Raw genomic sequence first — 24,504 nt, forward strand, 5'->3', positions numbered from 1 at the left:
GAAGAGAAGTAATTAGAAAAATAGCATTACCTTTACCAAGTGATGTGGCTTTCATGATGGTACCTCTTCCTTGTCCAACCCACAAACACCATAAAAGGGAGCAAATAACCTGAGCCATTCAAATACTTGGCCTTCAATAGTTGCATACACGGTTGCACTTGAACCTTTACAAGGAGGGAGCTTTCTTAACTATGCCTTTGTGCTAGCAAGGTGGACAACTTGTTTTCTCCACATAATCACACTCCTCTTAGCCAAATCACAAAGTTGAAAAACTATTTTTCAAGTCACCTAAGAAAGTGTGCGGCTAGGATTTCTTGCTAGTTTTCTAACGACTCAAAAACCTAACTAGTGACAACTCTATGATATAAGTTCTCATTTGTGTGTTTCACTTATATTATGAGAAGTAGCTGAAAAGTTATATTTATATCTAAGTTAATTAACTTCTTCAATTGCAAATAAGGCCTCAATATTATGACCCCTTATTATGTTGGCCCAACACTTAATTATACCTTGTTTAATTAAGTCATTGTAAATTAAAATTAAATTAAATTTATTTTATTTGTTTGCAATTAAGGCTTTAATATTATAACTAATTATAATATTGGCCTTATTCTTAATTAAACTATTTTAATTAAGTCTTTAGAAGTTAAAACCTAGTGTATAATTTAAGTTCAACTTAAATAATCACACTCCCGATTTAATTAGTAATGCAACTTATTATGTGTGACTCATTAGGTTCCTAACATATTGGTAATGGAATTAAATTATAATTTTTATTAAATTAGTTAATTCAATTCCATATACTAAGATTGGCATCTAGTAATGCATTATGGCCACCCAATTGTTAAGAGAGTCAAAAGGTTTTTTGACAATCTTTCAGTGTACAATAAATCAGTGTAATTCATTCCCTCTCCTATGACCTTCCTCAATCTATTTGCTAGTATCTTAACAATGATCTTGTAAATACTCTCAATTACTCTTGTAGCCTCATAGTCCCTAATGGATTTTGGAGAACTACATTTGGAGATAAGGGTGATAAAAGTGGCATTTACATATCCGTCAATATTCCCAATCTCAAAAAATTTAACCATGAAGCTCATTAACTCCTTAATCACTTACCGTTGTTTCTAGAAAAAATTAAAGTTGAATTCATCCCGTCCCGGTGTTTTATTCCCATCACACAAATCAATGGCTTCCCATACCTCTACCTCTGCTTTACCTCTCTCAAGGACTTTAAAATTACCTTCTAATCTTTCTACTCCAGCCACTCTATCTTCTTGCAAATCATCTCAAAGTAATTGCAATCTTCTCCTCGATTAGTTGGGTTCCCAATAATTTGATCCTCCATTTTAATACACGGGATGAAGTTTGATCTCCTTCTAGAGGATTATTGAGTAGAAAAAACTAGTATTCCTATCACCCTCCACATACCACTTCACCCTCAATTTCTGATGCATCTCTTTCCACATCCCTATGAAGTTTCCACAATTCCCCTCTCTTTGTTTTCACCAACCATTCCCTTTCTGATATCTATCTGTTGATAAAGATGTTATTACGATGTGCTAGTGTGTGGAGTACGCCAGACCACGTTTCAGTCTTATTTGTGCAATGGCTGCTGTTTGGGGTTGGATGGTTGTGCCTTAGTGTGTTTCCAGTTGAAGGAGTATGAGACTTCTGGGTGGCATTGTTGAATGACTGCGTTATTTGGTGTATGTGTGGAGTGTGATACTTCTGGTGTGATAATGGCTTATAGTTATGAACTGCTAACTAGGGAAGGGCTTACTTGTTAACAAGTGTATGCTTCGCGTTTTTTAATATCTATTTAATATGTTGTAAGATCTATTTAGATGCATATGTGGGAAGGATCAATAGTGGATATCCTGTTTTCGCTATGGTCCTTCGTAATGCGGTAATTTGGATTTTTGTTATGTGTTCATTTGGTGTGTTCTGAGATGCTTGACCACACTGGCGTTCTCTCTTCCTTGTTACTTGACTAAGTCAAGATAATGTATTATCAATTTAAAATCTAATCTTTCATTGAACAAATAATAATAATAATAATAATAATAATAAATAAATAAATAAAATTTTAATCAAATGAATTTTTAATTAGTTGTAAAATTTAGTTTTTGTAGTACAACAAGGAGGAAATTAAGGATCAAAGGAGGCAAACGTTGTTAAAGAAGAAAAAATAATAGATATATGATGTCGAGGATTTATTACATATTTGATAAACATTTTAAAAATTGGTAATATGATAATAAGTTTGTATACCGTATATGCATGTCGACTTAGGTTTCTTGTTAGTTTTATTTGCCTTCTTTACTTTCAGAATATTAAAAGTATGCTTTTGGAGGATAAAATACATGATTTTTACTTTCATATAGACAACTATATTAGAACTGGTATTCCATTTTAATTATTTTTTTCATTTTTTTAATTATAATTAGCTTTTCTTTCTATCATTTACTTTTACTTTTGAGTAATTTTTTCAGAAGTAAATAGTAAAAGGAATAACCATGCTTTATATATTAGTCCAAGGAAGAATACAACTTTTAGCAGTGTAATTAAGGTTAACTCCAAAAAGAAAGGTTAAGATCAAATACTTGTACAACTTATCTTTCAACTTGTTTTTAACATATTACTTCTATTTTAAGTAAACCAAAAAAAGTAAAAATTAATAGCAAGAAAATTCTATAGAATATTCTTTTATTTTTTCTGAATTATATAACTTATTATGTAACAGAATATTCAATTTTGGTTAGTTTTGGACAAGTTTTGATTTTTGTCTTTATGAGAAATAGAAAATTTGAATCTAACTCTTTGACTAAGACATTTGTAAATTATAATGCATTAACAATCACATATATAATCCTAATCCCTGAGTTTGAATGTGGAGTATTAATTAACCCCTACCTTAGCGAGCGATACTAATCGGGTTTTAGAACTGGATTTCAATTATATTTATTTTAATGTTTCAATAATTAAGGAAAACATTTAAAAATTCTCTACTTTGGACCGTCGTTTGCCTTCTTACAATAGAACTTGTTTTATGCACATTGTCCCTCATTTATTGTTAATTCCTCGGGATAGCATGTTCTTTGCTTGTTTATATAATTTTTAAATAAGTTTCATCAGTGGACAACCGCACACGTGGGTAGCCAACACGAATTTATGCAAAATTTCCGCAGTTCCCAATACGAATTCCAGGGGTTTTCTGCAATTACCAACCATTAGATAGTGCTTTGATTCTGGTACGTCTCCTTAAGATGAAAAGCCTCCAGGATTCTTGCTCAAAGAAATGCCAAAAGCGCATGCATTAAACCAGGATAATGCTTTATTGACATCGTCACAATACCTGTACACATAGCAGTCTTGAGAATTGAGATTGAAACTTTACAGCATCACCGCTCATACATCGAGAAATCAACCTTAATGTCTCGCCCTCTTACTTTAATAAGCTAAAGAAAATCTAGACAGAAACATCAGAAGGGTAGTCTTTTGGATGTCTGCTGATAGTTCCTCTGAGTCGTTTCTCTTGTTCCAGAAGGTTAGATGGTAGATGATCATAGACATCAGAGAATAACTCTGTAAGTGGAGGTTTCTCTGTTTTCTCTGCCACCTGAATTGCTTGCAATAACTGCAGCAAGTTTCCAATGTTTTAGAAAAATAACAGTAATCCAAAGTCTGGCAATCAAACTTGATTATTATAAGGAAAAAATAGGCTTGTTTTTTTGGCAGTGCTCACCTGTTTCCTGATACTCTTTCGAAGCTCAGTTTCTTGTTGTTCACTCCACCAACCATTACGTTGAACCCAACATCTAAATCTGTTGACAGGGTTTCTAGCCAATTTCCAGTAGTCAATTTCATCAAGCGCTCGATACTTGGTGGAATCATCAGACGTGGAATGGTGTCCTATTCTGTACGTAAGGGCCTGAAAGCAACATCCAAGTTTAAACACAGAATAAATTACTCCAACAAATTCCTTAGCATTGGAAAAGATTTGCATTGGCAAGGCTTTTGCCATTTTGTCATTTGGCTGGTGAGACCTCACCTCAACAAGGATTGGTCTCTGTTCATTTATAGCCATTTCACGAGCTGCAGAAACTGCACTGTAAACAGCAAGAGCATCATTACCATCGACCCTGATGCTTCTAATTCCATACCCTTGACCCTTTACAACAATGCCATCACCTGCCAAAGACAATGAATTCTACTTGAGTTTCAAAGGCTGGAAACTGAAGAGCAGCTCTCTTTTAGAAAAGAATGAGGAAAAGAAAATGTACTTCGAAACTGTTCTGATACATGTGTACTGATTGCCCAGCCATTGTTGCGACAGAAAAATATGACAGGGGCTTCCATAACTGCTGCAAAGTTCAAACCAGCATGAAAATCTCCCTGCAAAAAAAAAGAAGAGTAAAATTATGGGTAAGTAAGCAAATAAAATCCGATTTCCTGGAAAAAGTAGTGACTAGTATGAGATTGTTGCATACCTCGCTGGTGCCACCATCTCCAATGTATGATACTGCACATGCTTTTTTGTTATCCATCTTAAGAGAATAAGCAATGCCAGCAGCTTGAGGAAGTTGCGTCCTGCAAATCATGATATGAAATTTTTTAAAAAAATTAAGATATATAGTTGAGGACAATTTATGCAGCACAAACAAATTGTAGCAGTTTAATATGGGGTCTAGAAGTCTTACCCAATAGGGGATGAGATGGTGAAGAAATTGTGCTCTTTAGACCCATAATGAATTGGCATCTGCCGGCCTTTTCCATGATCAGCCTTGTTTCCAAAGCACTGGTTGGCAAATTCTTGCAATGTGAAGCCACGCCATAACAGAACTCCGGGCTCACGGTACTGGCATGACATTAATTGAACAATGCATTAGTTCTTTTTCTTCCTCTGTTTTATATCAATCCTTTTTCAAATATACCTCCATTATGTGACCCATAAAATTGTGTAGCTCTTAAAATCTCAAAAATCAAAGTGATAACCAAAAACATTCTCCCTCTTTTTCTTACTCTGTAAATCCTTGAGGCTTAAAAGAATACACAACATTTAAAACAGTGACATCAGACTAAGCAAATCACCCCCAAAATTAATTAGTATTTAAGAAGCTAGAACAGAATGAGATAATATATTTATTTTATTTGAGTTTGGGAAAATGAGAGATGGAGTAATTTTTGTCTACAATGATATATATAATATAATAGTGTAGCTTAACTTGGAAGTTGAAGGTCTCTAGTGTTTTAACCTGTGGCAAGATAATGTCTTCTTCACTAAGAGCAGCTGCAGATGCTATGTTAATTGCTTCTTCACCAGCTGAGGTCATGTAGAAGGATATTCTTCCCTGCCTTTGTGCTTCATAGAATATGTTGTCCATTATTTGTAGAGTCACCATGTCACTGTACATTTTTACTGCAACTTCCTTGCTTACCTGTTACATTATTTTATTTCCTTCTAATTTCGTGATATTTTGAGTTTTGTAAATCAAAAGAAAGAAAGAAAGAACCTGTTGAAAATCACTGTCCATAATTATTAGCTCTCCATCATCATCCAGGACCCGATAGCAAGGTATTCTCTTGTGTGAAGATTCTGAGATGAAATTCATTTCCGTAGTATATGTAACTTTGCCGCCAGGAAAATCCAGTGACTGCCATGGAAACACATTTAACTTTTACAATTAACATTCACTTGAACTTATCTATACTATTGATTATAGGCGATTTTCAGTGACTAATTTCACTGCCAATATGCTAAAGTCTCTTCGTAACCCTTTAATTCTAATATTATCCTGTAGAAATACTACTACACTATACTTATAAGGTTATCTTTATTTTGTAGCTAGTTTAATAAGCTCGTTTAGTTGATGTTTATATTTATCTGTGATTTTGTTTTCATTTTTCATTTTTTACTTTTTTTTATTCAGTGTTTTTACAAAAATTAAAAATAAAAATATCAATCAAACAAAAGATAAATAATAAAAACAAATTTTTTTCTTTGATTTTATTTTTTCTTATTTTTAATGCATGTAATTCTTAACTATTTTCTCAACTCAACTTAATCTATTGTTTTCATCGTCACTTTTATACTTGCTTTCTTTTATTCGTATTTTATTTGTTGCTTACCTCGCATGGGGCTTGTATTAGGCAATATAGATCGATCCTGTTTTAGGCTCGGACTCACCTTAAGTACTCAAAATTTTATTTTATTAATGAAAATTATTTATATTTAATTTTAATTTTAGAATCTATTTAAAAATGTTAACACATAAATAATATATTTTTTAAAAGTTTTAATAGTAAATTTAATTTAATTTAAATTTATTTTTTAAAAGCATGGACACTTTCTCATTTAATTTTTTTTCTTTAAAAGAATTGAAAATAATACCTACGATTGAAGTAATAGAATAAATAATGGGTTGGTGATGTTTGTCTCATTCATTTGTTGCATATGATATGCCTAATATTCAAATTGTTGGCGTTTATAATATCTGAGCAAGGAATTTTGAAAAGTGAGGATAATATGGTGAGGAGGGGCCATTATAATGTTGATGTAATAATGAGTGCAGCTTGTGGATAAGAATTGTGAAGCAGAAAAGCATGATGCATTAACGTGGCAGGAGAAACAAGAGTGGGGAAGTGGACATCGAATCATTCACGATTCATCAACCAAGACACTAAAGCCAAACCCTTTCTGATTTTGTGCTCGCCACTCCAACTGTGAAACGTCTTTCGCCTTAGTTTGTCGCCTTTTCCTTTCTTGAGACAATCTCCATTGCTCAAGCTGTTTCGACAGCGTTGTTCTTGTTTGTTAGTTCCAATTACTTTTCGATTTATTTATTTTTTAATTCATTATTGAAAGTATAATTTCTAACTTTCCCAATCTATTCGTACATTCTGAATATGTAAATGATGATTAAAACTATTGAATAAAAAAATAATATATATGTGAGAAAACGATTGCTTCCTTCTTGCTGCACGCATGCATGTTTGGTTTTGTTTTTTTCTTTTCTTTCTCTTTGGAAACTTAGTTTATAACATGTGATAATAAATTAATAATATAATCCATTAAAAAAAATATGTATGAATAACGTAGATTTGTTTACAAAATTTAAAACTTTCGATGTAAATAATTTGATTAATAAGTTTGATTGGGATAAGCAAATAGGCGTGTAATCCGCCTCGTATCTGAGTATCGGGTTTTTCTTCTTTTAAGTTTGAAAAAAAGAATTTTAAAATAGATACGAAGCAAATCCACGGCAGATTACACGCTGGCTCACGTCCCTTGCACGTGGGGCAATATCAACTTTCATTATTTTCTTGCATTTCACGTGTTACTGTACCTACAACATGCTTACATTACACGGACCAATGCATTTTGTCTCAATGGATAGTAAGGTGTATGAATTTTCTACTTAACAGTCACTTCAATTTTTAACTTAAAGCTTAAAAAGAAAAATATTTTACATCCATAGCCATAGGTAACTAATTTTAATATGTTCTTTATATATAATTTGAATAATATAATCTAGAGGTTTTATGTAGTAATAGGATTATTGACTACATATATATATATATATATATAAGAATTGACCAAAGCACTAAAAAAATTATAATAAATTTAAAATTTTTTATTAAAATTTTAGAGAAAAAAAAAGAATTTGATTCAAAGAGAAAGATAGAAAAAGAAAAAAATTTTTAGTGATTTAATTTTGATTTTAAATACTTATTTATAAATAAATTTGTAACTAGTCATCATTCATCACTATTCATCAAAAGGTCATTATTATTCATTAAAAGTTACCAACCTTAAGTTTTAAATTATTAGACATTTTTCATCAAAAGTGATTATTATTCATCAAAGGTTATTATTATCTTTGGGATTTGATCTACTAAGCAACTTTTTCCTTAATTAGTCTCCTTCCAAATAACGTTAAAAATTAATTTGTTATGTACTACTTGCATAGATATCTTCTCTCTTTCAACTTACAATTTTTTTTTTTGGAGTACGTTCAACTTATAATTTAATAAGACTACTTTCTCCAACTTAAAATACAAAAAGGTATTTTTTTTGTTGCAATATACGTATAAAAGGGTTACGCCTAATCTATTCAAATTTACTATAGATAATTTTTGTGTGTGTGTGTGTGTGTGAGTAGCAACAGAACTTTTGAGAATCAAATTAGCCATATTTTTAGAATTTGGTTACGTTGGTGTTGCTAGTTAATAATGTTCTTAGCAAACCTTTTGATGGTTTTTCTATCCGAATGGTTAGACTACAAGTTCACCAGTGGAATTTTGTTTTGAAGGATTCAACAAGTGGAATTGGCGTGTACAATTCCTACTAAAAAAAAAAACACACTCACATGCAAACACAGAGAGGCCAATTAAAAAAAGGCAGGCCAAGAGAGTTTACCTGTTCATCATCACTATCGCTAGAGAAAAACGAATCAAGCTGCCTTTCAGCTACGGAGGACTTGAAACGCTGAAGAGAGAAAAGGGTAGCCCTGTTGCATGGCAATGGATGCAGATAACTACAGTTCTGAGGAACAAGCCGGTGACTGCTCAAGGACGACAAACTACAACTTTGCAAGGTAGAGCTCCAAGAACTTTGGTTAACGACAGCGCCCCCCATGAAACCTTTATTCATACATTTCCTGATGTGGTTGGCGATAGTTCTTGATGATCTTGTGCGCCAAATCGCCATGGAAATAGGAACAAAGGGTTTTGTGTTTTCGTGTTCTCTTTTCTTTTATCTATATATATATATATATAGAGAGAGAGAGAGAGAGAGAGCTAGCTAGATTATATATATTTATATATAAATGTAAAGAAAGAAGTTACAAAAAATGAATACGAATCAATATGAAAGCACACAAGGATGGATTGGAAGATAATAAAAGAGAAAAGTGAGGTGGAAGAGGTATCTTTTGATTAATTTGTTGACACGCGAGAAGGGGGGAGAAGATGTGCTAGCCTAATGTGGTTGGCATTACATGAAGTGACAGGTCATATATAGGTTGTTCCAATCTTAATTAACGTAGAGTCATTTGTTTATTCCAATAATTTATGCCGTACGAAAAGGTCAATTCGGAAGTTGATAATACACTCAAAACTTGCTTGGGTGATAAAATTGGAGTCCCATCTCCATATACATCAGTGGGTACAGCCAAACTATGTTAATTTGTCTGATATACAATAGCATCATCAATGCTCGTCCACTTTCTGTACAAAAGGTGGCTCAGCATGACCCACGTGGCCTTTGTCTCCTTTTAAAGCTCTTCTTCTCTAAAATCTCATAATCTTTTTATTTTTATTTTTATAAAACATGGTATTTTTTTATAAGATATTTTTTATTAAAAGATATTTAAATCTAATTTTTTAAGTTAGAGATGCATACATTTTTTTATTGATTGGAATACCCACATGCTAATAGTATGATTCACCATTTTTTGCAGGATCTCGTCTTTAAATCATTAGATCAGTACTTATAATGTTTCCTTTAAAAATTATTGTGCCATTCATCCAATCTTCATTATCCTCGTTTATGTTCTATTGGAATACATTAAGTCCAAGGGCATTTGTCATTGAGTATTATCTTTATTATTCATAGCCTCTTCATATGTAAAAGAATCATGATTTGATTCAAACGGTTTTATTTGATAAATTTCATTTAATAAAGTATCTTTAATCACAAGTTTAATTGCTCTTTTACTATGTCAAGGTTCTTTGCGATTGTGTAGGCTCAGTAGGAGTCATAAAATTTTCTTCATTATTCTCGCATATCACATCTTTCAAGAACCATATTAGTTCTACTTTATAATCCTCTTCAAAAAAGGTACATTTCTTCTTACAAAAACTTTTGCTCACAGGATTATAAAATAGTAATCAAAACTTATTTTGGGATATCTATCAAATAAGCACCCATCAATCCTCGAGGCCAGCTTATTGACATTGGCTGTTTTACATGTGCGTGATTATCCCAAATCTTTAAGTATTGTATATCAAGTGATTTTTTTTGACTTTTTTTAATGAAATTTTAAAGATTGATTTTGTTAAGATTTATTTACTAAATAGATTATTGTCTTCAAAGCATAATTTAAAAAAAAGACTAAAAGAATTCTAATTAGTTCCTGTGTTTTTCGCTTAAACCATGATTAGCTAGTTAAAGTGAAAGGCCCATATGTTGAAAAGTTAAACCATTCTATGGTTTGTTGACATTATCAATTAATAATTCTAATCTTGAAACTTGTTATGAATATATGTGTGGATGTCTATTATGTTACAATCCAAAAAATTCAGATAAAGTCAAATAGTGCAACAGGTCAAACACAAGAAATGTAATTCAATTTGAATTCTTAAATTTGATTATATACATTTAGATTTGGATATAGATTAAATTGGATTAAGATTAAGATTTAAGGTTTATTAGCCTATAAATAGACTTTTCACTTCATTTATAAATACAGACTTGAATAAGATCTTTCTTATTTACTAATTCTTTGTCTTATAGTTGTTTTTTCAATTTATACCTCATAACACGTTATCAGTACCATTCTCTTTTAAGTTTTGGTATCATTTAGTTTTCATCATCATCTCAAAGTCGAAGTTTAACTTTCTTTAGTTTTCAACATCATCTTAAAGTCGAAGTTCCAGTTCTATAAGGCTTCAAAAATGTCTTAATAGTTGGTCTTTGATTGGTCTTAGCAAATCAAGCAAATGATTTGATATCTCTTTGATGTTTTCATTTCTAAAAAATTAGTCTTAATGTGAATTTGCTATCATACAATATATATTATATTTTGTCTCTTGATTTATTAAATCGCAATGTGAATTTGCTATCATGTAATCTATATTGTGTTTTGTCTATTAATTTATTAAATCGAATTGAATATGTAAATATGTATAATTATATATGATCTCTTATTCTGGTATTGGAATATGATTTGCTTAATATTGATTTATCTGTTGAATTTTGACTATAATTTGACTCAACATATGTAAGTCTATCTTTGATATTATGAGATTTTGCATAAGACATTTTTGAATTGAACATATAAAATTGACTTTATACATATATGACTTTGTATGATATATATTTTGTGACAAGTGGAAAATACTTTATTTTGAATAATCTAAAAATACATTTTATTTTGGATTTTATGTCTTTTTGTGGTTAAGTAAATTATGACCTACCAATGAAAAATTATAAACTTCGTCTATTTCCTGAAGTGAATGCGATATCATCTAATAATTTATAGTCATGAACAGAGAAAAGGTTGCTATAATTATTGCATTTGCGATGGTTACACTAATCACTATTCTAATAATAAGAACACCTTTATCCATTATAAGTGAATGAATACCTTTAACTACCAAAAGTGAATAGATATTTTAACCTAGATGGATATTTTTTCTCACTAGAAATGGATGAGTAGTGAAGAGATATAAGAAAAAAACAAAAGTAGATAGAATAAAAAAAATATAGAAAATGTCTGTCATCGTTATGGTATGAAAAGTCATTGGTTGTGTACCTTTCGTATGTCGAAATATCTTATTGAACTTTATCAAGCATTACTGAAAACTAAAAGAAAAAAAATATTAAAACAAAATTTGTTCAAGATGATTTTAACCATGGTCAATTTGGTATAACAAATATAGATGTTGATTTTCTTGTCCACCCTAAAGAAAGAATTGATCATGTGATTAGTGATTAAAACATACAAGAAGGAAATTTTTTAAATAATTTGTTAGTATGTTTTAGTATAATTTTATCATGAAGATGTTTTTATATGTTCTCATTATATTTAAATGATATGACTTTTTATGTGTTTTAATAGTAAATTATATATCTAATGTTCTCTTACGTTAAATGCAAGTTTCTTACAACATATGTATATTATTTTATTAAAAAATATAGATATTTATCTAGATTGTACTACAGAAATATTAGAATGATTGAAATTCATATTATAGTAAACCAAAAATTCACTAATGATTTTAATATTTGGCATGATTAGTTAGGCCATCTTGGATTAATAATGATGCAAAAAATTATTAAAAATTCATATGGTCATCGATTGAAAAACTAGAAGATTTTTTAATTTGATGAATTCTCATGTGTTGTTTGCTCTCAAGGTAAAATAATTATAAGGTCATCATTAGCTAAACTTGGGACTGAATCTCTTACATTTTTTTAAATATATTCAGGATGATATATGTGGATCCATACATCCATCATGTGGATCATTTAGATATTTTATAATTTTAATCACTACATCGACTAAATGGCCACATGTGTGCGTATTATTAACTTGCAATTTGGCATTTGCAAAATTACTTGCCTAAATCATTCGTTGCAAGCACATTTTCCTGATTATGCAATCGAGACTATTTGTCTTGGTGATGTTGGTGAATTTAAATCTCAAGCCTTTAATGAATATTGCATATTAGTTGGAATAACTATTGAATAACTTGTTGCTTATGTTCATATACAAAATGGTCCAGTAGAATTATTTATTAAACACTTACAATTAATTGCAAAGCCATTGCTTATAAAAACTAAACTCTCCATTTTTGCTTGAGGGCATGCTATTTAGCATGTAGCAGCACTTGCACACATTATACCAATAAGTTATCATATATTATCTCTTATACAATTGGTTTATGATCATGAATCAAATATTTCCTATTTAAGAATTTGGATGTGTAATATATGTCTCAATTGCTCCATCACAACTTACAAAGATGGATCCTCAAAAAAGGTTAAACATATATGTTGGTTACAAATCTTCATCTATAATTAAATATTTAGAACCAATAGTAGGAGATTTATTCATAGTAAGATTTATCGATTGTCATTTTAATGAAACAAAATTTTTAATGTTAGGAGGGGAAAATAAGCAGTTGGAAAAAGAAATTTCTTATAATGCATTATTATTATTTAGTTTTGATTTTTGCATAAATTAATGTAAACTTAAAGTTAAAAAGATAATTCATTTATAAAATATAGCAAATCAGTTATCAAATATATTTACTGACTTAAAGATAATAACCAAATCTCATATACCAACTCCAAATACTTCTATTAAAATTGATGTCCCAGTAAGACAATCTACGATTACTAATGAGGCTAAGGTAAGCTAGAAAAGTGGGAGACCAATTAGTTTCAAAGATAAAAATCATCGAAAAAGAAAAAGAATAAATATTCAAGATAGTCGAAAAAAAGAAACAAAAACTCTGGAAGGGACTTTTGACATAATTTTAAAAGAAATTTAGGTACATAAAATTAGTGAAAATGAAGAGATCTGAATAAATTATATTATGATGAGGAAAAGATAAAACTAGAATGAAATAAACGTCGATGATATATTTGCATATAATGTAGTGGTCAACATTATGAAAAAAAAATGAAGATCTTGAACTTACATTTATTGAAGAATGTAGACATAGAAATGATTAGCCAATGTGAAAAGACACAATAAAATTGGAATTGACTTCACTTGCAAAATGTGAAATTTTTGGACCTATAATCCATATAACAAATGGTGTAAAATAATTGAGATTTAAATGGGTATTTCAGCAAAAAAAATAAAAAAAATGAGTTTTTGAGATATAAAGCACGGTTTGTCAAATAAGGGTTTACCTAAAGACCTTATATTAATTATAAAAAGACATATTCTCTTATGGTGAATGCGATTACAATTCTATATTTAATTAATTTGGTAACACATGAAAAGATTAAATGCGTCTAATAAATGTAGCTATAGCCTAATTATATGGCTCACTTGATATCGATATCTATATGAAAATCTCTGAAAAATTAAGTTGCTTAATACACATAATTCTTGAAAAATTATTCGATTAAATAATATATATATATATGGATTAAAGCAATCCGAACGCATATAGTGTAATTGCCTTAGTGAATATTTGTTATAAAAATGATCTTATATGCCCATGTCTTTTTATAAAAAGATTTGGATCTGAATTTGTTATAATTTCTATTTATGTTAATGACCTAAACATTATTGAAACTCTTGAAAAGTTATAAAAAGCTGTGGATTACTTAAATAAAGAATTTGAGATAAAAGATTCTTGAAAAATCAAGTTTTGTTTTTGTCTTCAAATTGAGCACTTGATAAATGAAATTTTTGTCCATCAATTAAATTATATAACAAAAGTGTTAAAACAATTCTATATGGATAAAGCATATCTATTGCATTCACCAATGGTTGTAAAGTTATTAAATATGAAAAAAAGAAAAAAACCCTTTACGATATCGTGAGGATGATGAAAAGCTTCTTAGTCATAAAGTATCATATCTTAGTGCAATTATAGCACTAATGTATCTTGTTAGTAATACAAGACCAATATATCATTTGTTGTAAATTTATTAGTAAGATATAATTTTTCTCCAACTCAAAGACATTAGAATAGAAGTAAACTTATACTTTAATATCTCTGAAGAACAATAGACGTATGCTTAGATTACTCAAATATATCAAAATCAGATGTAATTGGTTATGTAGATGTAGAATATTTATCTGCTCCACAAAAAGGTTGATCTCAGATAAGTTATTTATTCACAAGTAAAGGTACAACTATCTCATAGTATTTTGTAAAACAAACTATATTTGTACTTTTTCTAATCTTGTAAAAATTTTAACAATTCATGAGACAAGTTATGAAAGTGTCTGGTTATAACTTTGCATATTTGAAGAACATGTGGCTTATTAATCAAGAAGAAAATTCTAACAACGTTATATGAAAATAATACTAGTAGAATACCTCAGTTAAAGGAAGGATACATGAAGGCGATAGTACAAGACATATTTTATCAAAATTCTTCTTCACTCATGACTTTCGAGAAAAATGTGATATCAGTATTCAATAAATTCATTCAAGTGACAATCTAGCAGATTTATTCACCAAAGCCCTTTTTATTGCAGTGTTTGAAAAATTGGCATAAAAGATTAGAATGCATCGTATTAATGATTTTAAATAATACAGTCATTAGGGAAGTAAAATACACATTGTGCTCTTTTTCTTCATCAAAACTTTTCCCATTAGGTTTTTTTTAGTAAAATTTTTAATGAGACGGTATTTTAAAAGCTTATTCTTAAAAAAAATTATATACTCTTTTTCTTTTAGTCGGATTTTTTCTCGTGAGGTTTTTTCTTAATAAGGTTTTAACGAGACATATTCTTAATATATTGGACATTTAAGGGAGAGTGTTATAAATATATATATGAATGTATATATTATGTTATGATCCAAACAATTCGTACCAAGTCAAACAACGCAATAAGCCAGATATAAAAAATGTAATCTGATTTGAATTCTTAAATTTGATTAAAAATATCTAGATTTAAATATAAATTAAATTAAATTAAGATTAAGATTTAAGAATTATTAGTCTATAAATAAGTCATTCACTTTATTTGTAAATATATATCTAAATAAAATTTTTCTTACTTCTGTTGTAATTGTTCTTTCAATTTATATTTGATAATGAAACTTTTTTTCTATATGATTTAAATATCATAAAACTACTTAATTCATAAAGAAACATCAGAGGAAAAATCTTGGGGATATTTATTGATAGTTTCTCGGAGTTGTTTCTCTTGCTCAATAAGGTTAGATGGTGGAAGGTCGTAGACATCCGCGAACAACTCTGCAAGTGGAGGTTTCTCTGTTTTCTCTGCCACTTGAATAGCTTGCAATAGCTGTAGATATGTAATCAGTAGAAAATTATGAAAGTTGGCATTGAAAAGTGGTTTGAATAAATTAAATAGACAATTTTCTTCTGAACATATACTCGCCTGCTTCTTTATGCTTCTTCGAAGTTCAGCTTCATCTCTTTCAGTCCACCAGCCACTAATTTCAACCCATTTTCTAAATTTATTTACAGGGTTTCTTACCGTTTTCCAGTATTCGATTTCACCAAGAGGACGATACTCGGTCGAATCATCAGATGTGGAATGGTGTCCCACTCTGTATGCAAGAGTCTGCATTTATTAAAATCAGCGTGTTACAAGTTTAAGCACACGGGTCTAGCTATTAATTTCAGTGGGAAAGATGATGCCAAGAGTAGGAAGGAATGGTGTTTGAGTAGGTCTGCTCCTCTTGCAGTGATGATTATGATGGCGTTGCTCAAGATGGGGCGTCCCTACGCGGTTGATAGGTAATGGTAGCGCATTGGTTGGTCTCTCTTTGTGTGATTATTGTGGTGTCCGTCGATGCAGGGGACTGTTTTACTGTTAGGTGTCATCTTTTCATTTTGTTCATTGTATGAGGGTACTTTTTGGGTGCAAGTGGCTAACCAGATGTTAGAGGGTTGGCTGGTTTCGCTGTGGGTATTTAGGGTGGTTTCCTCTCTGAAAGTGTACAGGAAATTCGACAAGGAGAGAACTTTGTAATGGTATACCGCTGGTTGTTGGGGCATAACCTTGCAAATTGTTGTAAATGGTGAACTCAGGTTCTCCCTTTCTTTAACACAAATGAAATTTCGAAACAAAAAGGTAGGAATGGTGTAACTTCTCTGTTCTCACGTGTGGTTTCTTGTTTGTCAGGTTTGCTCGGTAATTGAATCTTGAGAACAAATTTGTTATCTTACCAAGAATATTTAGAACATGCATTGGCAATAAACAACATGGCACAGCTGTAGAATCATTTCATGGCATCATTTTTTATTTTGGCATTTTGAAGGGAATACGAGATGTGATCTTACCTCAACTAAGACAGGGCCTTGGACATTTATTGCCATATCGCGAGCAGCATGAATGGCACCATAAACAGCAAGTGCATCAGTTCCATCCACCCGAATGCTTGGGATTCCATAAGCTTTGCCCTTAACAACTATACCGTCACCTGCCAAGCATGACTCATTCATTATCAAGCTATACTTCAAATGAGTCTCAACATCCGGAAGTTACAATCTAGAGATTGAGACATAAATTGGGAACTATCGGGAGTCTGTCAAGTTGATGAAAACATACTTCTAAATTGTTCTGATATAGGTGTACTTATGGCCCAGCCATTGTTGCGACAAACAAAAATGACGGGGGCTTCCAGAACTGCTGCAAAGTTCAAACCAGCATGAAAATCACCCTGACAAGGCAGTAAATAATTAATGAGAAAGTGAGAAACAAGTTCTAGCTCATGGAGAAAAACTGAAGACGACAAAGAGATGATTGTTTTAGAAACCTCACTGGTGCCACCATCCCCAATAAATGCGACAGCACAGGCATCCTTCTTATCTATCTTAAGAGAATAAGCCATTCCTGCAGCTTGAGGAAGCTGAGTTCTATCGAGCACATGCACAGAATGATAATGCTCAGAGTTTGAAAACCAATGGTTGAGTTTGGTAATTAATTAAGAATTCAAAATTGGGTGTCTAATATCTTACGCAATAGGGGATGAAACAGTGATAAAGTTATGCTTGCTGGACCCGTAATGAATCGGCATCTGCCTACCTTTCCCATCATCAGCGTTGTTTCCAAAGCATTGGTTGGCAAATTCTTGCAGCGTGAAACCACGCCATAATAGAACTCCAGGTTCCCGGTACTGGCATCAAATTAGTAGACTATTGCTCTTTACAAGTTACAACTCCTTTTGTAGAATATGATTAAATGACCATTAAATGAATATATATATATATTTTGTTTTACAATTTTTACCTGGGGCAAGACAATATCATCTTTGCTAAGTGCAGCAGCAGATGCTATGTTAATTGCTTCTTCCCCGAATGATGTTAAATAGAAGGATATTCTTCCTTGCCTTTGTGCTTCATAGAACAAAGTATCCATCATTTGCAGAGTAACCATGTCACTGTACATTTTTACTGCCAATTCTTTGTTGACCTATCCATATAAATAGTGTATGGTGAATTCTATGCTTTTGTTCGTACTACCAATATAATTGTCTCTCTAGTTTCAAACACTATTAAACTTAAACATTATTTATCTTAGAATTCCTTGTGAAAAGCATGGATACCTGTTGAAAATCACTACCCCTAATTTGCTCTCCATCACCATCAAGAACTCGATAGCAAGGTATTCTTTTATCAGAACAACCTAAAATGAATTTCATTTCTGAAGTATATGAAACTTTTCCTCCTGGAAAATCCAATGCCTGCCAAATAAACAAGAACAAATTACGTAGTATAGTTTGATTTCCAAAAACATTTATATACCATCACTTAATTTCTGTGTCTAATTTTCGCTTACAGTACTTCTGTTTCTATTTTGTTGCATACGTTGCAGATACTATGTATTCATTTATTTACCTATCCATAAGGGGGAATTGCTATATAACCTGTGGGAACGATGGACAAGCTTTGACCATTCAAGTGAAAAGACATGACCTGTATAATTTCTTAGTCAATTTTTGTTTAGAATCAAAATAAAGAGAATTAAAGGTTAAAATTTTTTGAAAGAATCAAAAAATATATTTCTCAAAAAAAGACAAAAAATATATAATATATACAAATTTTTAAAAATTTTAGGAGACCACAACCCCATTAACACACAAAGCTTTGCCCCTGTCCCTGGCTCACACTCTTTTTCTACTAATGAGATTTAACTGAAAATTTTTAAATTTGAGAGGTTTAAAAGACTAAAATGTGTCAATAAAAAACAAAAATGTGATCTCTCACCTAAATGGCTAAATAAAGGCATGGGTTCATATTGAGATACCAAAAGGGAATAGCCTAACAAGTCAGCCAGTCTCAACCATTAACATTTGGTGGTTGAGACTGTTAGCTGAGTAAGGTCCACCACATAACATACAAAACTTGAATTTGCTGAGCACATAGAGTAACAACCTTTAAAAATTATACACGTCCTTAATTCGGGAATGATTTTTTTTTTCTTTTCAAAAGTGAAAAAAGTAAAGGGTGTGTTTTGAATATAAAAGTAAATGATATTTTTTCAGAATAAATAAGAACTAAAATTTTTAATTTTTATTAACAATAAAATATCTTTTATTTCTATATAAAAATGTTATGTTTCCTGTTGTGTTTAATTTCAATTTTTTTCTTACTATCAGAAAAATATGATATCATCTTTTACCATTTTTTTTATTTTATATTAACTTTTAAATAATAAAAATAACAATCATATTCAGGAGGCCTAAGTTTATGTTTCCCATCTTAAAACGCAATTTTTTAGTATTTATTTTAAAGTTCAAAAGAATAAGCATGTTGTTAATTAATAAAATTTTTTATTAACAATAGCAAAATTATAATGTAATTAAAATTCAACTAGGAGCAAAATAGTAATCCTCTTTAAAGAAGTTTCACATTTGTATTAGTATAAAGCCCTTTATGTTGGGAATCAGGCTGTCAGCTTCGCAGCCCAGCAAAGCCTCAAAAGCCAAGATATATTATATTTTAGGTAGACCAAAAATTAGTTTTAATATTGACAAGAGTGGGGGTTGGGGGAGGGAAATCGCCCTGGTGGACCAAAATTTATCCTTCTAATTAACTATGGGAGCAACAGGACGTGTTAAAGCAATTAAAACTAGACAAGATGCATGCAAAAGCCTAATTTTGTATTCTTAATTAAACAAGCCTACTATCTATTTGTCTAAAATTAAAACACCCTATCAACTTTATCTCGGTTTTGTTAATTTATTCATTGATTCTTTGTAAATACCATATGCCATATAAGTTGAGAATTATTTGATTATAATTGTAATTTCTATTTCTAGATTTTTGTTTGGTTGAAAAGAAAAAGCAAACAATAAAAGACAAAAGTCAAACAAAAAAAATCTTAATTAATATCATAAAAGGAATTAGGGTTTTGGATAACCGAACATAACGAATATTTTACTTTTTTAAGTGGTTGCAAAAATTAATTAAGGTTGATGTCAGTCCATCACGATGAAATATTTTGATCACAGGATAGTAAATTTTTTGCAATTACTGCATTTTAAGAGGAAGAAAACCTATAGTATGAAGGAGCGTTGAACCATGATGAAGTTACTGGTAAGGTAAAGAATCAAACAGTTTAAATATCTTGTTATTTCATAGATATAAATAATTAATTATCAAATTAAGTGAAGCGCAATCACCTGATCATCATCATCATCATCATCATCATCATCATTATGAGTAACATGTAGAGAATCCAGTTGTTTTCCAGTGACCGTAGATTTGAGACGCCCAACCGAGAAAAGGGTAGCTATAATATTGCATGGAAATGAAGGTGGAATTAAAGTTGAGTAATCAGATTGGAAGGGATGGCTCCAAGAAGAAGCTTGGTTGATGTTAGCAGCAGAACCCCTTAAACCCATCTTTGCCCTGATATGATGGGCGATGACACTCGATCTTCTCCACCAACTTCCCATGATAATATAAAACAAGTTGGTTTCTTTATGTGGGTAAAGAGAAATTCTAGCCAAATATTAAAGAAAAATGCTGCTTAGAAGAAGAAGAAGAAGAAGGAGGAGGAGGAGGAGGAGGAGGAGAAGATAATGAGCGATTGATGAAAGGAAAATATGTGTTCACCAAAGAGAAAACTTGGGGTGGAGAACTTGTTGTCTCACACGGATCATGTTTGTTTTTATTCTCACTCCCTCCCTTAGGTTGGGAAGATATATGTCCATGCCCCACTTTGCCAGGTGTGACAGGACATTAATTTTGTTAAATTTCAATTCATTTTCAAAATTTCTTCAACCCATTTTTTTAAAGAAATATCTGTTTTCCCCCATGAGCTTCACCTTTTTCTGAAAGAAATTTCAACAGGGAATCTCCACTCCGCCCTTGCCTGTCAAGGACCTTAAATTTTTTAGTCTTCAAATAAAGAAAACAAATTTTCGTCCTTGTAAGATTATAATCCTACCTGCCTACCTCTCACTGCCATAAAGAGTTTTTCTTGTATTGATTAATAGGCTAATTAATAGTTACCTTTCAAAAAGAACGAAAGAGATAGGCTAATTAATGGTGCCGAATCGTACGGCAGTTTCTTTGACAGAGCACGTTACCTACTCAACTCCCTGTCGTTATTGTTTTGTTACTCTCTCATCTCGTGTTTCTATATTAGGTTACGCATCTGCTTGGAGTAATTTGCAATTACATATCATCTAAGTATATAGTTCGACAAAGCTTCAACGCTCCTTAATTAACATGTGGATATATGTTTAATTATCTTCATTTTCTTCCAAATTTAAGACGAAAGTTTTGTCCCTTTATTACAAATAAAGCTATATGGAATGCTTAACACCCAATTTATCATAAGAAAAGATATAGACATGATAATGTAATTGTTTCTTATAATTCATTCCAACCTTTATACTAAACTATGATTAGATAAATATAGTCTTGACAATTAAGTTGGTTTTTTTTTTCTTTTAAGAACTACTCTTTTTAATCCGGAATAAATAATTAATTATATTAATAGTTTTCAAGATTATGTTCTTAGTTTTAAGCTTATTCCAATTTGATGTGAAAAAGTTATTTAATATTTTATAAATATTAGACACTCGAACATTTATTTCAATAATAAAAACATATTTTTTTATTTAAAAAATTGAATGCAAATCCCCTATCTCAAATTAAAAAAAAAAAATTATCATAACCATAACCGTCTCACCAAGCCAATGCCTATCATGGGATTACTATTGGAGAACAAGATTTTTAAAAATGTAAATAGTAATATATTCAACAAAAAAGAAGAAGAACAATTTCATATGCAAAGCCATTAATTCAAACACAATATATTTTGGTAACTAACTATTGATAGTAATGTGTTATGTTCATAATCATAATACAAGGAACCGCTCAAGAATTTTTAATGAAATGAGATACACTTGTTTTAGTAAATCAATAAGAGACATATCAGCTTAATTAATTTGAAGATTTATAATTATACTTCATTTGTAGATCAAGAGAATGCTTCACATAATTGACATAATGCTTAAATTTTATGTTTTCTATTTTAATCGAAGAGATGTGCTCTTAAGAAACGTGACCATATAGTAAGTACCATCCGTATTGCTCTAATAATTTAATTTTGCATGTGCAATTAATAATTAATAAATTGCCAACCTCCATGCCTAATTAACTACTATCCCAACCTCCAGCTGAATATAGCTTCCAAAATTCTATAACAAGAAAAACGAAAAAGAAAAATCTAGCTTGCAAATTAACAATCCCCCATATTTTGCCAACTAATAAGTATGTATCCCAAGCTTTTTAATTGATTATTTAATCATGGAGAAGGAGGCAAATATCATACATTCTTATATTTCTTTTATTTGTTTTCAAATTGGATTTGACACGTAAAAGTAATTAATTTGACATTTCTGTGTATCATTGTGTCCGTGAATAAAGAAGTCTTCTATTTCAAAAAGTTGGGTTCAAATCTTTTATTTTTTAAATAAAAAAATGATTCTTTAATGTATATGTTGATCATATATAAAAATGCAAAATACATGGGTTAAAAAATTAGATTTATGGAAAGTAATATCTGATCCGCAATTGACACACAAATTGGTTATAAATATTTTTGGTTAAATATCCAAATAAGCTCTTAAATTATGTCAAAAAAATCAATCCAGCTCTTATCATTTTATTGTGTTCAGATGAGTTCCTAAATTTTTATTTTAAATCAAATAAGTCTTTTTCCCTCACTATTGACTAACTTTCGTAAATCAATGGTACATATAACACTTTTATACCACATCATCTATCACGTCCCAAGTTGACATGATATTTTGATGATGTTACTATCACATAATAGATGATGTGACATTAAATATTATTGATTAACATTTATTTTTTTCTTTGAAATCCTTAACCAATCATTTTTGGATATGTGTATAGGTAAAATAATAAGCATACAAATCCTTATCAACAATAATTAATGTCACGTCATTGGTCACATGGCAGTGACATCATCAAAATGTCATATCAACTTACCATGTAGTATAAAAGTGCCACGTGTATTGTTGATTAACGAAAATTAACTAATTATTAAAAAAAGGGGTTTATTTGATCTGAAATAAAAGTTCATGTACTTATTTGAACGCAATAAAAAAATAAAGGCTAAATTGACTTTTTTTTTACATAAGTCAAAAATTTTTTTGAGTATTTAGTCAATATTTTTCTTTGGAAACATGAGAAGCAAGGGCTAGCTCAGTGATAAGTGAGTGTATTTTTTTTATGTAGAGATAATTTGAATAGTAGGATTAAACTTGAAATCCTAAAGTCAAACTGTCCAGTAAAACCAAGTACTTGTTTGGTTTGGTTTTTTTTCAATTTATCTATATTGTAAAAGCAAAAATCAAGTCAAACAGGATTTTTGAAAAGTTCTTAAAAAATAATATTTTTAAACAAAATTAAAAAAAATATTTCAAAAAAAGCTCCAATGAAGAGCTATCTCTTCTCTTATTTTAAAAGCAAATCAGTTTTTCAGAAAATGCTCCTCTCTCAAGCAATCTCCCTCTCCTCTCATTCTTTCTGTAAATCACCATTTTTCAGCACAAATCACAATTTACCTATTAAGAAAATAATAGAATATCCAACAACAGAATAATAAAATCTAAGATTTTTTTGTTCTTACAAAAATTAAGAGAAAAGAAGACTCACAATTCAAAACTGCATTCAAGTATTATTTAAAAGTTTTCTCTTTTTTTTTTGTCAAAAAAGATTTTAATGTCAAATACATCATTTTCTTTGTTCTCTTCTTTTTCTAAAAAATTGAAGCATCATGGTTCGATCTCTTGTTAGATCAACAAAAATCTAATACTATGAATACTATTTTAAGAGTTGTTTCATTTCTTTATGAATTTTTTTTATTTTAATGTCTAAAATCGAATATATATTTGAAATAGAGTTATTTCGATTTGGTTTATTAAATGAGTAAAGATGACATAAATACCTTTTATAGTAATTTTAATCAAAATTAAAACTTATATAATTTTTTTTGTTAAACCGCTTATCAAACAATTTTGGTTTAATTTTAAAAATTATATTTTTAATATGAGCTTCATTATAACTTTTAAACTTTAAAAAAAAATAGATCAAACAGGTTTTTAATAAATATTTAACATTAACCTTTTGTAGCCAGCAGAAGTGGTTTCTATCCCAACATCGAAGAAAGAGAAGAGAACTAGTTGAGTTAGCAAGCCATAAGCAAAGTGATTGACACTGTTAAAATCAATGGTTTGGTCTACTTATGCGGCACACACCGGCGAAAATGAGGCGAAAAGATTATACGCATTCTTCAAAATAACCCATTACAATATTTGGGAAAGAGAGGTAGAGAAATCAAGTTACAGCTATTTCCTTTTTCTTTTAGATTAAACATTCTTTAAGCGACTCAATGTAAATTTTCTCACCTTCCAACAATGTGCCAAATGCCCAATCATTTAGAAGATTACATTAGCTATTGCTGCTTAGATGATTTTGCAACCAAATTGCCGTACCTTCCGCCTAAATTCTATGCCTATGGGTGTCCCACAGCCTCAATGAACGCTGGCTGCCTACCTCCT

At 30.4% G+C, this 24,504-nt stretch overlaps 2 protein-coding genes across 3 annotated transcripts; both read right to left on the reverse strand.

Moving 5' to 3' along the window:
* Positions 1–3,302: 3,302 nt before the first annotated feature.
* On the reverse strand, positions 3,303–8,891 carry LOC110416920 (2-oxoisovalerate dehydrogenase subunit alpha 1, mitochondrial-like). Of its 2 annotated transcripts, XM_021429063.2 has the most exons (9): positions 8,423–8,886; positions 5,517–5,657; positions 5,259–5,441; positions 4,704–4,861; positions 4,494–4,593; positions 4,287–4,398; positions 4,055–4,194; positions 3,749–3,934; positions 3,303–3,640 (listed from the first exon to the last, which is right to left on the reverse strand). In XM_021429063.2, the coding sequence occupies exons 1-9, from the start codon at positions 8,711–8,713 to the stop codon at positions 3,473–3,475; spliced, it is 1,479 nt and encodes a 492-aa protein (XP_021284738.1). In that variant the 5' UTR covers positions 8,714–8,886; the 3' UTR covers positions 3,303–3,472. The 2 variants fall into 2 exon arrangements, with proteins under 2 accessions (XP_021284738.1, XP_021284739.1); XM_021429064.2 differs by lacking the exons at positions 5,259–5,441; positions 5,517–5,657 and having other exon boundaries at positions 8,423–8,891.
* Positions 8,892–15,417: 6,526 nt separating this feature from the next.
* On the reverse strand, positions 15,418–20,632 carry LOC110416819 (2-oxoisovalerate dehydrogenase subunit alpha 1, mitochondrial-like). Its single transcript, XM_021428923.2, has 9 exons — positions 20,083–20,632; positions 18,004–18,141; positions 17,688–17,870; positions 17,417–17,574; positions 17,215–17,314; positions 17,007–17,118; positions 16,739–16,878; positions 15,831–16,016; positions 15,418–15,734 (listed from the first exon to the last, which is right to left on the reverse strand). Exons 1-9 carry the CDS (start codon positions 20,356–20,358, stop codon positions 15,567–15,569), a joined length of 1,461 nt encoding a protein of 486 aa, XP_021284598.1. The 5' UTR covers positions 20,359–20,632; the 3' UTR covers positions 15,418–15,566.
* Between the last annotated feature and the right edge of the window lie 3,872 nt (positions 20,633–24,504).

The sequence above is a fragment of the Theobroma umbraticum genome, unplaced genomic scaffold (genome assembly GCF_002168275.2).
Source record: "Theobroma umbraticum cultivar Fairchild unplaced genomic scaffold, ASM216827v3 scaffold_51.0, whole genome shotgun sequence".
NCBI classification, from domain to species: domain Eukaryota; kingdom Viridiplantae; phylum Streptophyta; class Magnoliopsida; order Malvales; family Malvaceae; genus Theobroma; species Theobroma umbraticum.

Coding starts and splice junctions, on each gene's coding strand:
- LOC110416920 (XM_021429063.2), bottom strand. CDS start 8,713: ATGGCGATTTGGCGCACAAGATCATCAAGAACTATCGCCAACCACATC. Junction 4,862..5,258: donor AAGACATTATCTTGCCACAG/GTTAAAACACTA, acceptor ATGTCATGCCAG/TACCGTGAGCCCGGAGTTCT. Junction 3,641..3,748: donor GAAAGAGTATCAGGAAACAG/GTGAGCACTGCC, acceptor AACTTGCTGCAG/TTATTGCAAGCAATTCAGGT.
- LOC110416819 (XM_021428923.2), bottom strand. CDS start 20,358: ATGGGAAGTTGGTGGAGAAGATCGAGTGTCATCGCCCATCATATCAGG. Junction 16,879..17,006: donor TATATCAGAACAATTTAGAA/GTATGTTTTCAT, acceptor CATGCTTGGCAG/GTGACGGTATAGTTGTTAAG. Junction 15,735..15,830: donor GAAGAAGCATAAAGAAGCAG/GCGAGTATATGT, acceptor ACATATCTACAG/CTATTGCAAGCTATTCAAGT.